This window comes from Arachis stenosperma, chromosome 10, assembly GCF_014773155.1.
Source record: "Arachis stenosperma cultivar V10309 chromosome 10, arast.V10309.gnm1.PFL2, whole genome shotgun sequence".
Taxonomy (NCBI): domain Eukaryota; kingdom Viridiplantae; phylum Streptophyta; class Magnoliopsida; order Fabales; family Fabaceae; genus Arachis; species Arachis stenosperma.
In genome coordinates, this window is record NC_080386.1 from 111,286,946 (window position 1) to 111,307,878 (window position 20,933).

Consider the following 20,933-nt stretch of genomic DNA (forward strand, 5'->3'; position numbering starts at 1 on the left):
TGATTAATCCCATCTCGGGAGCAAATATCTCTTTCCATATGTTCCTTTGCTCTCATTGGAATATTAGATATGTTCTAAATTAGCCGGCTTAAACCAAAAACCAAGATCAAGTCGCTTGCTTTGATTCTTAAAAAAAACGATCTTGTTCTAGAATGAAAATTACTGGGTCGAACTAGAATATTAGACTGAAAATCAACTGATTTTTAATTAAGTCCATTTAAAGAGAAAAAAAGAAGATGAAAAATCCAACGAAATATGAACAGATCAATATTCTTTTTAAGTTTAACATTTTGTTACTTTGAACTGCTTCTTTGGTTAATTGTTTTGTCCTCACATTGCATTTTCAGGTGACGACGTCGTCTCCTCTTGCATTTCGCATTTTTTCATCTATTACTAGTATGTCTTTGATTTTTTTTTTTGGTATTGTTTTTTTCTCTTTGAGATAAATACTTTTGATTTCTCTCTTATTTCTTTATTGTTGTTGAGTTTTTTAAAATAAGAAATATTAAAGTATCATTAAAATTTATTATTTTTGTCTATTAATTAGTCACTAATATTTAAAAATATAGACTAAAGTATATTGTTAGATTTTTAAATTAAAAAATTTGGTTAGTAGTTAAAAATAATAGTTAAAAACAATAAATTCAAATAGTCTTTTAGTATTTTTTAAATTATTATTGTATTAATTTAAATATTTGGTGGTTAATTAATTAATTATTATTATTACACCTTATTGGTTTTAGTTTATTGTTAATGTTGTAAATTTACCAAAGGTTTAATTATCAGTTTTTATGCTTTTTTTTTTTAATTAGATCCCTACACTATTTTTAATTTTATAATTATATCCTTTTCACATAAAAAACGTTAAACTAACAAAATATTTCTTACAAAATATATATAATCAAAGATTTAGTTAAAATTTTAATTATGAATACCTTCTATTATAAAAAAATATTTAGTTAACTCTATCATTTTTTTATACTAAGAATGATTTAATTATAAATTAAAAATAATATAGAGATTTAATTAAAAAATAAAAAAATTAATTAAAAATTTAGTAAAATTTTAAAAATCAACAAAATAATTTTTTTAAATTAAATAGCTAGTGTTGTTATTGTTAATAATTGATCTAATTGCTAATTAAATAATTAATTTATTTAATTTTGCTCGTATAATCTATTTATATATTTACATGAGATTATAATATTTTAATTAATATTATATTTTAAAAATTTATATAAAAGTATATTTATATTTATATATTATTTTATAATAATTCAATTATTTCAGTTAAATTGTTAAATGAACCGACAACTTAGGCTATTCAATGACCGGTTCGACTTCATAGGCTTGCTAAAATTCTAATCTGAATAAAGCAAACTACTGCAAATATGAAGCACTGCTTTGCCATTTATACCCTTCTCAAAGAAAACCGAGCTAGCACTCTCACTCACAGTAACACAGTCTCATTCACTGTTTCTTCATCTTTCTTCCTCTTCTTCTTCTTCAGAGTGTGTAGTAGCTCTGAGCTTAAACCCTAACACAGTAAACCTCAAACCCTAGCATTTCGAAACCCTTTTATTTCGCCAAAATCAGCTTCGATAATCATCATCCATGGGTCACATTGGTTCCAGCAAAGACGTCAAGCTCTACGACAAGGGTAAGCACGATGCAATGGACATTGACTCCGACGAAAACTTCGACGACGACGATTTCCCCTCAAACGGCGTACTCAGGGGCTTAGGCCGGGAGCCACTCAAGAACTTCTGCAAGAAAGCCGCTGAGCTCTTCTTCGCGGAGTACGGCCTCATTAGCCACCAGATCAATTCCTTCAACCAGTTTATCGCCACCGGTGTTCAGAGCGCCTTCGATTCCTTTGGTGATCTCATTGTGGAGCCTGGTTATGATCCTTCGAAGAAACGCGACGAAAATGATTTTTACCGTCACGCCGCCGTTAAGTTTGGGAAGGTGACGCTCGAGCGACCCAAGTTCTATGCTGGCGAAGGGCATGGAGATTTCAAGATGCTTCCAAGACATGCACGCCTTCAAAGGATGACATACTCTTCCCAGATTAAAGTCGAGATTCAAGTTCAGGTGAACACCGCTTAGCTCAGTTCTCTGTTGCTACTGTGTAGAGTAACTTTCGATTCTTTGAAATTTGTGATATGTGAAGCTGATTGATTTGCTATTGATACGTTTTGTGTCTGTGTTGATTGTTGTGGTTGGCAGGTGTATGTGCCACAGATGGTGAGGAGTGACAAATTTAAGACCGGGCAAGAACAGTACCTTGAACAAAAGACTCTGAAGGAAGAGAGCAGAGAAATCATCATTGGGAGACTGCCTATTATGGTCAAGTCTGATCTGTGCTGGATGAAAGGGGTTGAGAAAGGCGATTGTGAGTTTGATCATGGAGGGTACTTCCTGGTCAAGGGTGCTGAGAAGGTTAGCTTAACTTGTCATTAACTTTGCAGTTTAGTTTTGCTTTGAGAATTTGAGTTGTGTGTGTATGTTTTTGTTTTATGTTTTAGGCATTTCTTGTATTTCTCGTTGTGTATTTCTTTGTTACTGTTCTAATTCGTTTTGTGGAAAAAAATGTTGCAGACTTTTATTGCACAGGAGCATATCTATTTGAGAAGGCTCTGGATCATAGATAATCCATGGTGGTCAATCGGGTACAAGTCTCAAGTGAAGAGGCATAGATTGATCGTTAAGCTGGTGGGAAGTTCAAGTGTTGAAGGAATTGATAGTGGAGAGAAGGTCCTAACTGTATACTTCCTGGGCATTGAAATCCCCATTTGGGTGCTGTTTTTTGCTCTTGGAGTCTCATCTGACAGGGAGGTGGTAAAGCTCATTGATTTTGGTTATGATGATGCCAGAGTCGAAAATATCCTTATGGCCTCTATCCGCGATGCTGATGAGAGTAAGAATTATTCCGATTTCCGTGAACGGAAGAATGCAGTGAATTACATAGAGAAGGGTATTAAAGGTGTCCAGTTTCCACCTCCTGAACCTGTTGAAGACTGCTTGAGAATGTATATTTTTCCCAACATGGGAGGCTTGAAGAAAAAGGCACGATTCCTTGCATATATGGTGAAAGGTCTCTTAATGGCTTATACTGGCCGCAGAAGGTGTGATAACCGGGATGATTTTCGAAACAAGAGGCTTGAGTTGGCTGGGGAGCTTTTAGAGCGCGAGCTGAAAGTGCACATTGCACATGCTCGGAAGCGAATGTCAAAGGCATTGCAGAGAGACCTCTATGCAGACCGTGAAGTCCGCCCAATTGAAGGCTATCTTGATGCTTCGATAATTACAAATGGTCTCCAAAGAGCATTCTCCACCGGAGCGTGGTCTCATCCTTACAAGAGATTGGAAAGGATTTCCGGCGTGGTTGCAACTGTTGGGCGAACCAACCCTTTACAAACTATGGCTGAGTTGAGAAGGACAAGGCAGCAGGTTCAGTATACTGGAAAAGTTGGTGATGCTAGATACCCGTAAGTTACTTTAAGCTCTGTGTATTATAATTCTTTTTTTCCCCCCTCCTTTTGCAGTCATGCAGTGAATAAGTTGTGTCTAGATGGAAATTTTAAGCCTAGCTGACTGATGGTTCATTCGTTTTCTGTCTTTTGGCATTTATGTTGCGAGTGGTTAATGCAAGAAAATAAAATTGTATGTTAAGACTTAATTTGTTAACAAGGAAGAAAATTAGGTTTTATTCAGCTGTCAACTAGATTTGTTTGTGCTCCATGCATAGCCCAGACCCTATTTGAGTTTTATTGTGAATGTTTAGGTTTTTTCCATTTCGTTGCATATCAGTATCTGTAAAGTACCTTGATTTAGAGGAGATATGCAAACGTTTATATATATATATATGTGTGTGTGTGTGTGTGTGTGTGTGTGTGTGTCATCTTTGCTTATTACTAAGACTATCAGCGTCCTGTACTTTAATGCGATTTATTGGTTGTGTGGGTTTGTACTGATAATTTTAACTGTTTACCTCCCCTTTGCCCAAGGGACTGATGTGCATACCATGATGGACTTTTGAGTGCTCTAATTTTGTGGTTAAATCTTTCTTTTTGGGCCATCTTTTGGTTATCAGTAAGACCATCAGCTTCCAGATTTAATGGCTGTCTGGTTTTGTACCATTATCTTCAACTGCTTACTTTCCCTCCATCCAAAGGGGTTTATGTGAATAATTTTATGGATAAGTTCTCTGATTTACTGGTTTAAGTTGAATGTTCAAATATGTTAGCTTGTGTTTTCCTGTGAAGATATGTTTTTAACTTTTTTTTTAAAATATGGCATTTATTCATCTTTTAAATTTGAAACTTTGGGTTGTTTTATCCATGGAAAAAGTGTTTTCCATTTTCAGTTATACTGATCAAAGTTTCTTGTTACAGGCATCCTTCTCACTGGGGGAAGGTCTGCTTCCTCTCTACCCCAGATGGTGAAAACTGTGGCCTGGTGAAAAATTTGGCTGTTACTGGACTGGTAAGCACCAACATAACTGAAATCATATTGTCTGAGTTGCTTGACTCTGGTATGGAAGAGTTACTTGATGACACTTCTACTGACTTGGGCAACAAGGATAAGATCTTCCTAAATGGGGATTGGGTTGGTGTGTGCACAAATTCCAGTGCATTTGTTACAGATCTCAGAAGTAAAAGGCGTAGAAATCAATTACCTCATCAGGTACACTTATAATTTCTCGTTCTAAGTTGGCTTATTTTTACAATAGCCATCTTTTTTTTAGATATTTTATGGAACGAGCATTCAATTCCAAATTAACTCAAGGCAGATACTTTTAATAGGTTAACAACACACTTAAACCTAAAAATTGGATGGATGCATTCAGCCATTCACATGTCAAGTAAAGTAGTAGTGAAATATTCATTTGGAAGCTTGGTTTCTATTGGGAAGTTTATTGCTTTGGTGACATTATCTGTGGTTACTGGATGTTTAGAGCAACTTGAGGAATATTGCTTTCATTTTAAGCCCTATATAGTTACTTTAATATCCCCTCTTTTTTCTTAATTATACAGAGTAAGAGTATAGAATGTCTGCATATATTTGTGTGGTTTTCATTATTATTATTATTATTATTATTATTATTATTATTTAACATTGAATGTAGTCGTAACTATTTTTCCATTGCAGATGGAGATCAAATTGGACAAATCTCTAAAAGAAGTGCGCATAAACACTGATGCAGGAAGGATTCTACGTCCACTTTTGGTAGTTGAAAACCTTCACAAGATAAAAGAATCAAAAGGAACTAAATGGGAGCATTCTTCTTTCAAATCCCTTTTGGAGAATGGAGTGATCGAACTTGTTGGGCCCGAAGAAGAGGAAGACTGCCGGACTGCATGGGGTATCAGATATTTGTTTGGGAAAGATGGTGACAAATACACCCACTGTGAACTTGACATGTCATTTTTACTGGGTTTAAGCTGTTCACTGATACCGTTTGCCAATCATGACCATGCAAGGAGGGTACTCTACCAGGCCCAGAAGCACTCCTCGCAGGCCATTGGCTTTGCTACCACAAACCCCAACATCAGAGTGGACACCTTATCACACCAGTTGTACTATCCCCAGAAGCCCCTCTTCCGTACCATGACTTCTGATTGTCTTGGTAAGAAATGGTTTTCACTGGGTAATAGTAAACTTCCAAAGGCTGAATTCTATAATGGGCAAGTTGCAATTGTGGCTGTTAATGTGCATATGGGATACAATCAAGAGGATTCATTGGTGATGAACCGTGCTTCTTTGCAGCGTGGTATGTTCAGATCTGAGCATATAAGGAGTTACAAATCCGAAATTGATAATACTGAATCTAAGGAGAAGCGGAAGGATAATGTGAATTTTGGGAAGATACAAAGTAAAATTGGTCGTGTTGATAGCCTTGACGAAGATGGATTTCCATATGTCAGTGCAAATTTGCAAAGTGGTGATATTATTATTGGCCGTGGTGCCGAATCTGGAGCAGACCATAGCATAAAGTTAAAACACACTGAAAGAGGGTATGTTCAGAAGGTCGTGCTGTCCTCAAATGACGAAGGGAAGAATTTTGCTGTGGTTTCATTGAGACAGGTAACTGGTAAAACCCAAACTTTATGAATTGTTAATGCTTTATGCTGCTTATCTGAAGCTAACTTTCATGATAGTTGCATTGAATTTTTGTTAATTGGAAAAAGCTGTTATTTAATGTTGCAGGTTCGAACTCCCGTTCTTGGAGACAAGTTTTCAAGCATGCATGGTCAAAAGGGTGTCTTGGGATTTCTGGAGTCTCAGGAAAATTTCCCTTTCACAAGACATGGTGTGGTTCCCGATATTGTCATTAATCCACACGCATTCCCCTCACGACAAACACCAGGACAACTCCTTGAGGCTGCTTTGGGGAAGGGCATTGCTCTTGGTGGTTCTTTGAGGCATGCTACCCCGTTCTCCACACCCTCTGTTGATGACATCATGGATGAGCTCCACAGGTACGGTTTTTTTACAATGATTATGCTACTTCGATGCTTCAAATGGTTACATGTGTCCTATGTTATTTGGGCTTCTCCAAAGAACTTGTTTTTGAAATTTGAACTATTTCTAATTGCTATTACTGTATGAACGCAAGTGTTATTTTTTGTTTGCCCATGTCTCTCGGCCTGTAGATGGCCACATCCCTTTGTTTGTGGCTCTTGCTGAAGTTTGGAATCACTTCTCTTTAGTTAATGTTTAAGCTGTCGTGTTCTGTTTTTATATCTTTTACTAAGCCCGACTCATGTTGCTATTGCAGAAATGGGTTTTCAAGATGTGGATATGAGAGAGTACTAAATGGGAGAACTGGTGAGATGGTCCGTTCACTAATATTTATGGGACCAACATTCTACCAGCGTCTACACCACATGTCCGAGGACAAAGTAAAATTCAGGAATACAGGTCCCGTTCATCCACTGACACGACAACCTGTAGCAGATAGGAAACGGTTCGGAGGTATCAAATTTGGTGAAATGGAGCGAGACTGCCTCATAGCTCACGGCGCATCAGCCAACCTGTATGAACGTCTCTTTACGCTCAGTGACTCCTCTCAGATACACATCTGTAGTAAATGCAAAAATGTAGCTAATGTGATATTGCGGCCAGTATCTGGTGGCCGCAAGATAAGGGGTCCATACTGCCGCATATGTGAATCTGCGGATGACATTGTGATGGTCAATGTCCCATATGGAGCCAAATTGTTATGCCAAGAGCTTTTTAGCATGGGCATAAATCTGAAATTTGAAACCAATTTCTGCTAGAGAACCATTTTACTGCCATATTAACTTCATGTGTACTTGGTGTAGATATCATCTTGGATCCTGGATTATTGCTTGAATGCAAATTAACTATCCCATGAACTACTGAAATTTAATTTTTGTGAACTCGGTGTAGATATCAACTTGGTCCCAGGATTATTGCCTGAATGCAGTTAGTTAATTATTCACATGAATTAATGAAGTTTAATTTGAACGCCTTCAACAGCTTTTTTCATATTTTTGGAACTTTAGCCTTAATGGAATTTTGTGGTCTTTTCTTCCTTGGATGACCAGTAAAGGAGAGGAGAAAAGAAAATTCTTCGATAGAGTGAGAAGCAATTGGAGAATCCCTGGTGTTATAAAATTTGGTCTACTGTTGGTCTTCTATAAAATTGTTCCCCCTTGTCTTATCATTGCCAACAAATCAATATGTAGCAAATCTCTTCACAATCCTTTGACAAACCAGTAGCAACTCCTATGAAGTTTGAACCGTCAGATCTTTGCATTTGCATTAGTAATTGGAAGCTCTATTTTAAGTTTTTAACAAATTAATGCACTATTTTGGATTTAACCTTCACATGGATTAGCAAAGGAGAAAGGCAATTTCGCTAAATGACAGAGTTATTATTCTTATCCTTTTCTTTGCAAACTGCATTCGCTTAAAAAAGAAAAAAGTTTTTATTTTTTATTTTTTATGTGAATCTCAGCCACATGGAACTACAGTCTGCAAGATGAACAAATTCATTGTTTTTTAGATTGATCGAGTATGGCCTTTCTCCAGTTGTTGAACTGGAACAGGCACAGCATAGGGTGAGTTCCAATCAGCATCAAAGATTTCTTTGAGCTGAGAAACAATGGCAGTGTTGTATGTCCCAAAGCTGACACCAGCTGTAGTATAAAAGTAATCCCACACAAGATTGCTAGTTCCTATGTGAGCCCTTATGTCACTAACTGCATATTTTCCATGATTCACTCTTGTAAAGTCAGGGTATATATTTCCTGTTCTTGATCCACCCTTAATTGCAGGCCCTGTCATGTTGAAACCTGGAACCACATAATATTTGATCTCAACTTTGCCAGAACAACTATTGTACTGTAAAGAGGAGCAGAGATTGTTGGTGTAGAGAAGTGCCTTCAGGTACTGATCTGTGTTATTGATGTTGTGTGCCCAATATGCCACCAATAACTTCACTGTTGCATGCTTGGAGAACACAACCTGTTTGACAAATTGTCATTGATAAGAAAGAAAGCAACAAAAGAAACAATGATTTGAAGTTACCTCTGATATTGCTGTGGATAATGATGGCCAGAAAACTGTTGGGTCCATAAATTCTGATTGACCGAGACAATCCATGGTACTGATTCTAACTGTCTCCTTCGCTCCAACAGATTTAATTGTTTCAATCCATGCTTGCTCATCAGCCTGATACTTGCCGAACAATAGCTGCAGTAGCATGGCAAAATGTTAAGTTTGCATCTCGAAGTGGCAACTAAGATTCATTGAGAAAGAGCCGAGTTCTTATGCTTAGATTCAAGGATGCACATGGTAAAATTGTTTGAAAATAATCTTTATTTACCTCTGGAGGAGCAAAGGAGAGATAGCTGACTTGGGGTAGCATTGTTGAATTGTTACTCCAAGATGTTTGAATTGAAACTTCAAATATGTGAGGATCAGACAGAATAGGATATCCTGTAACACGAGGTGTCTCTGCATAACGAGGGAGAGGCGACCTGTGACGACATAATTGGAAACAGTTGTTTTGAAAGTTCAAGAGTAAGACACCATTAATCATAATTAAGCAGCCATTTTCCCAGTAAGCTTTATTTCATAATATGAGTTCCTGACTTACTTGCACCTCTCTTTAGGATCAATAAAATGTGACCAACAGGGAACCTTTCTTTCAACTTGCCACGTTTGATCAAACACTGCTTTTGTGTAATCTGAAGAATTAAGAGATGCAAGTTTCCACAAACTGTCGAAATATATCTCAACCTTGTTAGCTATTCTTGGACAACCAGCAAAATAAATTCCTACTTCCTTGACCTAGAGCCACCATGTAATAAGCAATTAGAAAAATTCAGAATTTCAATTATAACACTCTCTAAGATGAAGAGAGGAAGATGGTAACAATAAAAATATTAATTGCTTATTGACATATTATAAATTTAAAGACAAAAACAGCCATGACTTGTTGAATTTACCTGTGTAAGAGATTTCCAGTCATTGTTTGCAGATCCAATGTACACATCTCTACTATCAGATATCCAAACTTTGGCATGGACAATGCCTGAACCCCACCAATCCTTAAGAAGCAGGGTCACATTCTCGACGTTTGGCCTTCCGGCAGCAAGTTTTGATGGCTCTAAGGTAAATGTTGGATAGACTCCAGAATGTGACAGTAACCTACATCAATATCCATTTCAAATTTGGTTAATTCAACATTGCACAAATAACATTCAAAGGCATTAAAAAACAAGACTAATACTTGAGCATGGTATGTAACAGCATAGTATTCGAAATGCACCTGATGCTAACATTGCGGTCTGCAGCATCCTCCAGCGCTTGATAGAGTGCAGCACCTTCTTGTGCACCAAACTCTTCCATCTGTTGCTGAGAGTAACCATAATCGCCGGAGCGAGGATCATCCGGAGAAGCAAGCAGCTCCCAGTACTGAGCAGTTATGTCAAGCCTCCTGGTGGAGTTTCCAGCCATCCAACTTAGCACATCCCCTACCAATTACTCAAACATGATAACATAATTAGAGAAAAATTATTGATATTTTTATTCTTAAATTTTCTATGCAAAAACTGTGAATGCCAAAATATAACGAGAGTTGATATACCGGTAGAGAGGACACCAGGGACATGGAAGAGGTGAGGCATATTTGTGGGGATGGATTGGACCAGCCATGCTTTACAGTTTGGAGTGGACGATGACGACGAATGAGCAAGGTTGCTCAATATAAACATATAAAACACAAAGTGGAAGAAACCAATCATGATACTGCGTTTGATCATCATTGCATAGTGACATGAGAAAAATTGCTCCATCTCACATAATGTTTAAGTAAAAGCACAACAATGGAACCAACGATATGCAACACAAGAATACTAGCTGTCACATTTGACTTTCGATGGAGTCAAAGTTATGCTACGAAATTCTAACACAGTTTTTCTTCCTTCTTAAAACTTAACTCTTGTTAAGGAATAAAACAGAAGAGAATCTTGTTGGAATATTCGGTAATGCATTAATTGGTGATTGCGGGATACATGTTATGCCCAGTTGTACGCTACACTTGGAAGATCCATATGTATCGGGTCAGATACAATCTGCACACTAGCTCCAAAAAATGCTAAGGCTTTCATATATTTTCAATTATAAGTAAATACTAAATTAGTCTTAACAAATTTTAGATTGGATATTTTGATTTTTAACAAATTTTTATTATTCAAATTATAAAGATTATTCTTATCTCTTCGAACTCCGCCTATGTTACACTTGCGGTACATAGTCGGTCCCAAATCCGGATAAAGGAGGAGGGTTGTATTAGGTCGGGAGTAGATCCTCTCCAGTGAAAAAAAACTGGATAATATCCAGTGTTTAATCTCACCATTCATTGCTCTCTCTCCTATTTATATTTGGTCCCACTTATAGAATTAAAGGTAAGAGATCACACTTTATTCTCTCAAGTGTTAAAACAATGGAGAGGATCCATTTCCGTGTTAGGTCTTCAACAACCAACATAAAAATATAGTCGAATCACATTACATGAATCAAAGACATTATTGCGCTAAAGTTAGGTCGTTGCCCGGAAGCAACGTACTGTATGGCTCGAGTACGGTGTCAAATGAACAAGAGCCACTGCATCGGTGCTCGGATATAGTGTTAAATGAGTAAGGGTTCTCGCGTTTTCGTAAACGGACGAGGGTAAATAAGCTAGTTCACAAAGTAAAAGGTAAAGGTCGGAGCGACAGAAGGTTGATATTTGGGACATGGAACATAGGCACTCTAACAGGAAAGTCCATGGAGGTGATGGACACCATGACAAGGAGAAAGATTAACATTATGTGCCTACAAGAAACAAAATGGGTTGGTGCGAAGGCTAAGGAGTTGGATACTTCTGGTTTCAAACTTTGGTATACAGGAAATGTGAAGAATAGGAATGGGGTTGGAATTATTGTGGATAAGCAGTGGAAGAAAGACGTAGTGGATGTCAAGAGGGTGGGAGAGCGAATCATCTCTATCAAACTTGTGGTGGAGGGAGGTGCTTTCCATGTGATTAGCGCCTATGCACCGTGAGTGGGTTCGGACGAACAATACAAGATAAGGTTTTGAGAGGATCTAGAGAGTTTGGTTCAACACATACCTTTGGGAGATAAGATTTTCTTAGGAGGAGATTTAAATGACCATGTTGGGAGAGAATTGACTGGGTATGGGAGTATTCACAGAGGCCATGGTTTCGGAGTAATCAATGTCGAGGGTAAAACTATTTTGGACTTTTTCTCAACCTTTGATCTCTTCATCGCAAATACATGTTTTAAAAAGAGAGAAGAACATCTTATAACCTATAAGATTGGCATGACAAGCTCTCAAATCGACTTCTTGTTGAGGAGAGTCGACCGAAAATTTTGCATTAATTGTAAAATTATCTCGGAAGAGAGTTTGACAACACAACATAGGGTGCTCGTCATGGATTTTCGCGTTGAGTAAAAGACATCATACAAAGAATCCAAGGACGAGATGGTGGCGGATGAAAGGTGAGGAATAAAGAAGCTTCCTAAGACGGGTAGGAGAAGAGACAAAGTGGGATGAGAATGGAAGTGTGGAAGAGATGTGGAGGGAGATGACATAAGTTATTAGAAGAACAGCAAAAAAAAAAAAAAAGCTTTGGTGAATCTAAAGGAATAAGACCAAGAGATAAGGAGTTTTGGTGGTGGAATGCGAGTGTACAAGAAAAGATAAAGATAAAAAGGAAGTGTTTTAAAGAGTGGTCTTTTGCCGCAACGCAGATAATTAGAAAAAATATAAGGCGGCTAAGAAAGAGACAAAAGTGGCTGTAAGTGAAGTAAGAATAAGAGCATATGAGGGTCTCTACTAGTCTTTGGGCACGAAAGAAGGAGAAAAATGTATATATAGAATCGCAAAGAGCCATGGAAGAAGAACGAGAGATTTGGATCAAGTTAAGTGCATAAAGGATAAGGATGGAGAGTTGTTGGCTCAAGAGGAGAAGATTAATGAAAGGTGGAAGAGCTACTTCTACAAGTTATTTAATGAGGGACAGAAGACTCTTCCGAGCCTTGGTCATGCACAAGGGAAGAAGATCAAAACTTTGACTACTATCAAAGGATTCGAGACTTCGAGGTAAAAGAGGCTCTAAAGCAGATAAAAAATGGCAGGGCAGTAGGACCTGATAATATCCCGATTGAAGTTTGGAAAGGCCTTGGAGAAAAAGACATCAACTAGTTAACCAAGCTTTTTAATGAGATTTTAAAGTCAAAGAAGATGCTTGATGAGTGGAGAAAGAGTACCTTGGTACCTATCTACAAGAATAAGGGGGATATACAAAGTTGCGAAAACTATAGAGGGATCAAGCTCATGAATCATACCATGAAGTTATGGGAAAGGGTGATAGAACGGAGGTTGAGAAAAGAGATACAAGTAATAGAGAACCAATTTGGATTTATGCCAAGCAGATCTACCACTAAAGCGATATACCTATTAAGAAGGATGATGGAGAGGTATCGTAATAATAAAAGGGATCTACATATGGTGTTTATTGATTTGGAAAAACCATATGATAGGGTACCAAGGGAGGTCTTATGGAAGATTTCAGAAAAGAGGAGAGTAAGGATCTCATATATTCGTGCAATTAAAGACATGTATGATGGGATCACAACTAGTGTGAAGACTCAAAGTAGTGTGACAGAGGAATTTCCTATTGGTATAGGATTACACTAGGGATCATCCTTAAGTCCATATCTTTTCACATTAGTTTTGGAAGTACTCACATAGTACATCCAAGAGCCTGTGCCATGGTGCATGCTTTTTGCCGATGATATCGTCATTATGGGAGAGTTAAGAGAAGACCTAAATAAGAAGTTGGACTTATGGAGTGAAGCTCTAGAAGTGTATGGTCTGCGCATAAGCCGTAGTAAGACGGAATATATGGAATGTAAGTTCAGTTTGAGAAGGGAAAACCCTAATATAGAGGTGAAGATTGGAGAAAACATCCTACAAAAAGTTAAAAGTTTTAAGTATCTTGGGTGCATCATACAAGATAATGGAGAGATTAAATAGGATGTAAATCAGAGGATCTAAGCAGGTTGGTCAAAATGGCGGAGTGCATCTGGTTTTATATGCGACAAAAAAATGCCTTTAAAACTTAAAGGTAAATTCTATTGCACCGCTATAAGACTGGCTATGCTTGATGGTACGGAGTGTTGGGCGGCCAAAGGAGAGCACGAACATAAGTTGAGTGTGGCAGAGATGAAGATGTTGAGATGGATAAGTGATCATACGCGATTGGATAAAATAAGGAACGAAGATATAAGGGAGAGAGTTGGAGTAGCACCCATTGTGGAAAAGATGGTTGAATCGCGTCTCAGGTGGTTTGGACATGTGAGAAGAATACCAATAAAACACTCAGTCAGGAGGGTGGATGAGATGGAAGATGGACAAGGGGCGAAAGGCAGAGGAAGACCTAAGAAGACTATCCATGAAGTGGTCAAACGAGATCTACATGTAAACGGTCTCTCTGTAGATATGATACATAACAGAGTACAATGGCCATTTGATTCATGTAGCCAACCCCACCTAATGGAACAAGACTTTGTTGTTGTTGTTGTTGTTGTTGTATTCTTATCTCTTCGGCCGCTGTTTTTAATAAAATTTTTAAATTATGTATCAAAAAATTATTATAAAATAAATCAAAATCTTTATAAGAGGCTCAATTTGTCTCAAAAAATTTTAAAATAATAAAAATTTATTAAAAATTAAAATATTTGTTCTAAATTTTTTAGGAATCAATTTAAGTTTTTACTCTTTGTTTACTTATTTATTTTTCTATGGACAAGAAGACCACTTTGAATTGGGTAATTTACTTTTTTTTTAACAAGAAAAAAATAACTAACTCTATGATCGGATTCAACATTGTTCAATTATATGTCTTGCTTTATATACACAAAAATTGCAGCAAGTATAAGCTTTTTTTAAAAAAAAATTCCATGTATTTACGAAGAATTTAAAAAACAGAAAGTCTTGAGAGCTATAAATTTTTAGTAATATTGGCTAATATTTAACCCATACAAATAATAAATTACTTTCAATAAATAAATTTTATGTATACAAATCTTTATAAATGGAGTTATGCTACACATACAAGTCCTTTTGACTTACAAATCTTACAAGTTAGGCCAAGTCTAACAAAAACTACATTTACCCACTGGAGCTTGATAATACGCGCGTCACTCAATCATTTTCAAAATGCGCTCTCACTCACCATTATAGAAGATGCTTCTTTTTCGCGTTCCCCCTTCTCCTCTTCCTTCTTCTTCTCCTTCTTCTTTGTATTTCTCCTCCTTTTTTTTGTGTGTTTCATCTTTATCGTTATTTTTTTATTACTATTGTTGTTGCTGCATTTTTTTCCTTCTCCTCTTTCTATTGATTTTGCAATAGTATGTATTTTTTTTCTTTGTTTGATTTTTTTCCCATGAAGAATTATAAGAAAATGAAATAAGAAGATGAGGAAGAAGAAACAGTAGAAGATGAGGAGGAGGAAGAGGAAGAGTTTTGAATTATGCAAAACTTATCAGAATAAAAATATACCAAAAAATTCTTAAAATACACCCAAATATCTTCGTGTTACACCCAAATTTGCTGAGAAAAATATTTTCTCTAATACTGTATTTTTTTCTTCTTCTTTTTCTTATTTCTTTCTTTCTTTTAGTTAAATGAATGTAAGTTCATCATCTTCCAAGTAATTTTGCAGTATTATGTGTTTCTTCTTCTTCTTTGTTTGATTTTTTGTTTTTATTCTTGTTAAGAGAGTAAAATAAGAAGAAACTTGAGAAGGTAAAATAAAAAGAAAAAGATGAATAAGAAAAAACGAAGAAGATGGTGATGATGATAAAAAAAAGTAGTAGAAAATGAGGAGGAGGAAGAGGAAGAGTTTTGAATTATGCAGAACTTTTCCGAATAAAAATACACCCAAATATTTTCGTGTTACACCCAAATATTTTTGTGCTACACTCAAATTTACTGTAAATACAGAAAAATATTTTCTCTAATGCTATATTTTTTTTTCTAAATTGAACCACACCTCAGTCACTTGATTGGATTCAAAACAATAATCAATTTCGTTCTGCTTCAATTGACAATTTGAATCTGAATTATTTATTATCTTCAACAACGAGATAATTGATGATGGAGAAGAAAGAAAAAAAAAAGAAGAGAAGAAATTTTAATGAAAAAAGAAGGAAGAAGAGGAGAAAGATGTGATATTGATGATGACGATAACGAGAAAAAAATTACTAAAAAGAAGAAGATGCACGAAATAAAACATAAAAACGCGTGAATATAAATAACTTATATGATTTGTATTAAAAACGTTTATATGTAAAGAATAATTCTAAACATGGGTGCAAATTATTATGGCCAACCATGCATGTAGCATCCCTGTTTAAAAAATAGGTAAAACAAATAGCATGGCTTTGATTTATTGATTAATTAGAAAAAGCTTGTAGCAAGCTATATAGCACATATAGTTAAAAGGTAGAGGATTAGCAGAATCCATTGTTGTTTTAATAATTAATTAATAATATTTAAAATATTAATTAAAAATATTATTAAATTGTTGGACTAAATATATTGGACTAATATCTGTAAATGTTGGCCAATATAAAATAAAATAAATTTTTTCATAGAGGAATACTGTTGAATGAAGACAGAGATAAATGAGTTATTTTTTTTTAATTTAAAAGTGAATTACCCTTTTTTTTATGTGAAACAAAAAGTACAAAGCTTTATGAATCACATGCTTCAATTAAGGATAGTGATTCTATACAGAAGGTGATAGACGATAGTAAATAGTTAAAATACTAAACCTAGAGATCACTATTCTATCCTAATGAGCATTCGGAAGATCCTAGATCCTAAGAGCTTATTAAATCGGCATTAAGTTGCTATGAGATAGAATGCCTCTGGTGTCTCAAAGCAGATGACATAGTTGGGCTATTATTCTCTAAACTCCCTGAAGTCTCAGAGCTCCTATTATTCTCTTGCTGTCCTTTTCCCACAATCCATAACTTATCAATGATTCTCCTTGACCCAGATCGCAGCAACTGCATGCCGCTTCGGCTGTTTTTGCTGTTCTTCTTACTCAGCTTGCCTTCCTCTTTCATCATCGGCACCTTGAGGGACTGGCATCTATTAATCCCTCTCTTCTCACCTCCTCCAACCCGCAAAGGATCATGTGAATTGTTATGTATTGCTTGAATTCTGGCAGTGGCTCTAACCTGCTCAAAAAACAGAACCTGCACTATCACTCGAAGAGGAAGCCGGTCATTCTGCGCAGCATGCATTGAAGCATTCGCCGTCAGTTTCTTCACATCCATGAGTCTACATAGCTTCTTCCTTTCTGCTTTTGTCAAATCCGGATGCTTCTGAAGACAACAAGGTTCAACAAGTTAGAAACTAAACTACTTAAAGATAATACAGCAGCACCAATAGTATAGTTATATAAAATAAGCCTACCTTCAAATAAATGTCAATAGCTCTGTATAGACCATCGTGACTTGGCCTAGCACAATCAGGAACTGATTGCGACAGATTGACGAAACTAGAGAGACCGAGATTAGGCTCATGGGCAATTTCTCCGAGGTAACCGTCGACCAACTTTCCAATGTTCAATAAGGATTTATCACTCGAAATATAAAGATCTTTTCCATTATCTTTCTCCTCAATAACCTCCATATTGCATCTTCCCTGTTCGTGAATCAAGTACTGATTCAAAAGGCCTTGTACCAAATCAACATCATAAGTTGTTATCTGAGGAGACTTTGCTGGAATCAGCAAATCCTTGACACAAGCTTCATGCAATTTCGAGCTAATTTTCTTCATCAGTTCTTCTCTTGCTGACTCATTTGCTCCAACTAATATGGCAAATTTCAGAAGCTTCAGTAAAAAACTACAAGAGCAACCAATGCCATTATCACATGGCAATAAACAGATAACTGTTTCTACCAGAGACTTGTTCCTTGATGCATGCTCTTCCCAAGTCAATGCATCAATGGAATCAGGTAACCATCTCATTGCATACACTTTTAGTGCCTCTGCAATCACAATGCTATCGGTTCTTCCATTTGATTTCACACAAATCATTACTCTTTTGTAAAGATCAATGTCCAGTTCACATATATCTTCAACCCACCAATCCTTAGGAACAGATTCAATGTGATCTAGAAACATCATCTTGTGCTCAACAAGTTTTTTTCTCTCTGTTAATTTCCTATTATAAGTGTAGGACCAGAACACGCTCGCCGGATCAACAGCAATTTTAGAAGTTATGGAACCTATGCATCTCTCAATGATCTTCAGATCCTCAGACCATGGCAGAAAAGAATTACAAGTTTGGAGGACTATTATAGAATCCTTCCAGCAACAGAAGATTCCTGAGTTAAGGAACACTTCAATTTTAAAAACTAAGTTCCCCAGATCAATATCCTCAGTCATCTCAAGATATTCAGCCGCACAGCGAGCAGCTACAACATTGTAAGCATTAAGAGTAACTGTCATTTCATAACAGAATTTTGCACATATTTCAAAGGCCTTAGGTCCTCCTGGGAAATCATCTAAGTAAATATCATCAGAATCCTCTTCACTAGCTTTCGACATCAACTTCTGTAATCGCTTGCTCTTCGACAATAGAGGAAACTGCACCTCATAAAATAAAGTTATCAAGCAATTGATTTGTGGATATAACAGGGCGAGAGTTAAGAACTTAAGATGCCTAAAGAAAATATGTTACCTTATGAAGGTAAAACTTAACTTCACCAACATTAATGGTAACATCAGTGGCCAATTCAGATGATACATATCTGCATGAGAAATTGAAATCAGCATGCGAAACTAACAAAGGTATGTTGTTAAATCAACCATTAGCAGGGGTAATGTTAATTTGTGATAAATTGATCTTAAATAATTATGCCACAAAGTCAATCATCTTCAGCCAATAATTTCTTAGGAAAAAGATACACTGTTCAGTATGTTATTACACATTATTTTCATCATGGCAGAACTCAGATAACTCCAAGGGCCCCAAAACCTGAAAACATGTCTGAAGAAAAAAGAAAAAGAATCTCTATGGACATGTTAATGTTACTGGCAGAGAAATGTCTGAAACCTCACCCTTAAAACTTTATTTTTTCTAATTGTCATATGAATGAAGTAATTTATTTAACAAAACCATTAAAATTAGTGCATAATAACCAGTTGGATGCAGTTCCAAATTAGTACCAACTTTAACAAACTTGTCTCTTATCTGCACACATACCTCATGCGTGACAGATGACATTTCACTGTCGATAATGCTTTAGAACAGGCTGAAAAAGCCAATAAGCTAGGTTACCAAAAAATGCTCTTTCCCTCTTAGGACAAATTCCCTTACCTTTATACCTCCATAACATCATAAATCCATATACAATAACTCATCTGTTCAAGATTAAAGAAGAAATAATGGAATATGTATAGTGTATACTAATATGTGAGATGTTATTTATCTCATCAATGTATTTATACAAATTAACATTATTAACATTAATAACATCATGTTTTAAAAGGCCCTGCTTCCACTGTGATTGAACTATTGAAGAAGGAAATGAAGGGTATTCATTATTCAATCTTATTTAAAAAATAAAAAATAAAAAATAAAAAAGAATCCAGGTGTGGACCACCTCTCTCTCTCTCTCTCTCTCTCTCTCTCTCTCTCTCTCTCTCTCTCTCTCTCTCTAACCAGCAATAGAATGTTAACATTAGTTAAGTAACTAGAGTGAATATAAAGGGTATGAACTTTTTGAAAGCATTATTAAAAAATGAATGTATAAGAATCTAAAACTACAGCAGCAACTGTTGTTGAATAATGCATGCAAATACCAAAAGACTGAACATTTTCAACTAATAATGGTGGTGATACCGCTGAAGATTGAAGAATGCATGCATGGATGTGGATGACTTAATATAAAGAAGAAGGAAAATGAAAAGGAATGACCTGGTAGAGTGTCCACGAGCTTCAAGGGAATCAGGCTTGGAACCCAACTTCATAAACTTCATATTTTTCTTTTGAATATGAAAGCAAGCAGGTAAAGAGATAGAAGATCACATAAATATAGCATGAAAAAGAGAAAATCCTTGTGGAGTTAACACAAGAGGGTAGCTACATATAGAGTTGGGCAGCAATAACTAACAATGCAGGGAGAGAAGAATGGTACCAAGAATGGGGAGACAAGGAGTATTGTTGCGTGGCGTGTTGGGGTAGCATTGCCAATTTGCCAATTGAATGTGGTTGTTGGTTTGTGGACGAGGAAGGTGGAATGCATTTATGTCATGTTTGAATAATGAATGATGTTATGCTAATGCTGGGAATGGAATATTAAGAAGAAGAAGAAAGAAAGAAAGAAAGAAAGAAAGAAGAGAGGTGTGTAGTGTTTGGTGTTTGGTGTAATGTTATGAATGCTGTTTGTGTTGTTGTGCAGAAGAAAATGGGGTCAGGGGTCACAGGCTCAGACCATAATGAGTGGATTGATGCTTCTCTCTCTCTAACCTTTGCAGGCCTATACTTTGTAGAGTGAGCGACCACCACACCTACACACGATTCATCATCCTTCAATTTAACTCTGCTTTTGCTTTTTCATAAATAGCTCTCCTTACTCTCGAGATTATGCCACGTATAGTAGACTTTTAATTTCAATTGTTATAGAGGAAAAACTAATGTTAATTACCATGAATAAACTAATTATTTTAGGAAAAACCGAACAAAAAGTGGGTACTGTCAAGTGTCAATTGCTATTTAGCTCCAATGATGCATGTTAGGGCCAAAAGCCTATTACAAGATTCAGCATTGACGGATAAGTTTAGGTCCACATTAGGGAAATCATTGACCTGTGCTGTGCTATAGCAGCTAATATTAAATCAACAAATTAATTTTAAATTCTGCTAATAATTGAATAGAAATAAACACACAAAAAAATAAAATAAAAATAATAAAAATATTTATAATTTAAATAAAAAAAATTGAAATGATACAAAATAAAGTATGGTAAAGTATGATAAGGTTTGAACTTTATTCTAATTTTACTTATAAGTTGAAAATTTTTTTTAAAATTCAATTCTACTCTATCTGTGAATTGAGAATCTTTTAACATTAACTTACCTGCACTCTAAAGTTCTCGACCTTATCCAATCCTATTTGTAGAAAAATTAAATTTTTTTAAATAAATATAAAATTTAATTATTCTATATTTTATACATATTTTTTTGCGACTATATTTTATACATAATAAAATAGAGTTGTAGCGATAGAAAGAGGAAAAAGAATTCAAAATTTTTGCGTGAAGAGAATTTGAGAAACCATAAAATTAGTTTAAGATTTCTAAATT

At 35.8% G+C, this 20,933-nt stretch overlaps 3 protein-coding genes across 3 annotated transcripts; 1 reads left to right on the forward strand and 2 right to left on the reverse strand.

Annotated features, from left to right (window-relative positions):
* Positions 1–1,416: 1,416 nt before the first annotated feature.
* Positions 1,417–7,517, forward strand: LOC130955051 (DNA-directed RNA polymerases IV and V subunit 2-like). Its single transcript, XM_057881828.1, has 7 exons — positions 1,417–2,094; positions 2,230–2,442; positions 2,602–3,491; positions 4,398–4,689; positions 5,155–6,090; positions 6,214–6,485; positions 6,785–7,517. Exons 1-7 carry the CDS (start codon positions 1,615–1,617, stop codon positions 7,284–7,286), a joined length of 3,585 nt encoding a protein of 1,194 aa, XP_057737811.1. The 5' UTR covers positions 1,417–1,614; the 3' UTR covers positions 7,287–7,517.
* A 425-nt stretch (positions 7,518–7,942) lies between these two features.
* LOC130955052 (uncharacterized) lies at positions 7,943–10,424 on the reverse strand. Its single transcript, XM_057881829.1, has 7 exons — positions 10,127–10,424; positions 9,809–10,013; positions 9,486–9,687; positions 9,134–9,327; positions 8,861–9,014; positions 8,563–8,727; positions 7,943–8,499 (listed from the first exon to the last, which is right to left on the reverse strand). The coding sequence occupies exons 1-7, from the start codon at positions 10,332–10,334 to the stop codon at positions 8,035–8,037; spliced, it is 1,593 nt and encodes a 530-aa protein (XP_057737812.1). The 5' UTR covers positions 10,335–10,424; the 3' UTR covers positions 7,943–8,034.
* A 5,853-nt stretch (positions 10,425–16,277) lies between these two features.
* On the reverse strand, positions 16,278–19,608 carry LOC130954291 (BTB/POZ domain-containing protein NPY1-like). Its single transcript, XM_057881026.1, has 4 exons — positions 19,547–19,608; positions 18,308–18,377; positions 17,035–18,213; positions 16,278–16,943 (listed from the first exon to the last, which is right to left on the reverse strand). Exons 1-4 carry the CDS (start codon positions 19,606–19,608, stop codon positions 16,464–16,466), a joined length of 1,791 nt encoding a protein of 596 aa, XP_057737009.1. The 3' UTR covers positions 16,278–16,463.
* Between the last annotated feature and the right edge of the window lie 1,325 nt (positions 19,609–20,933).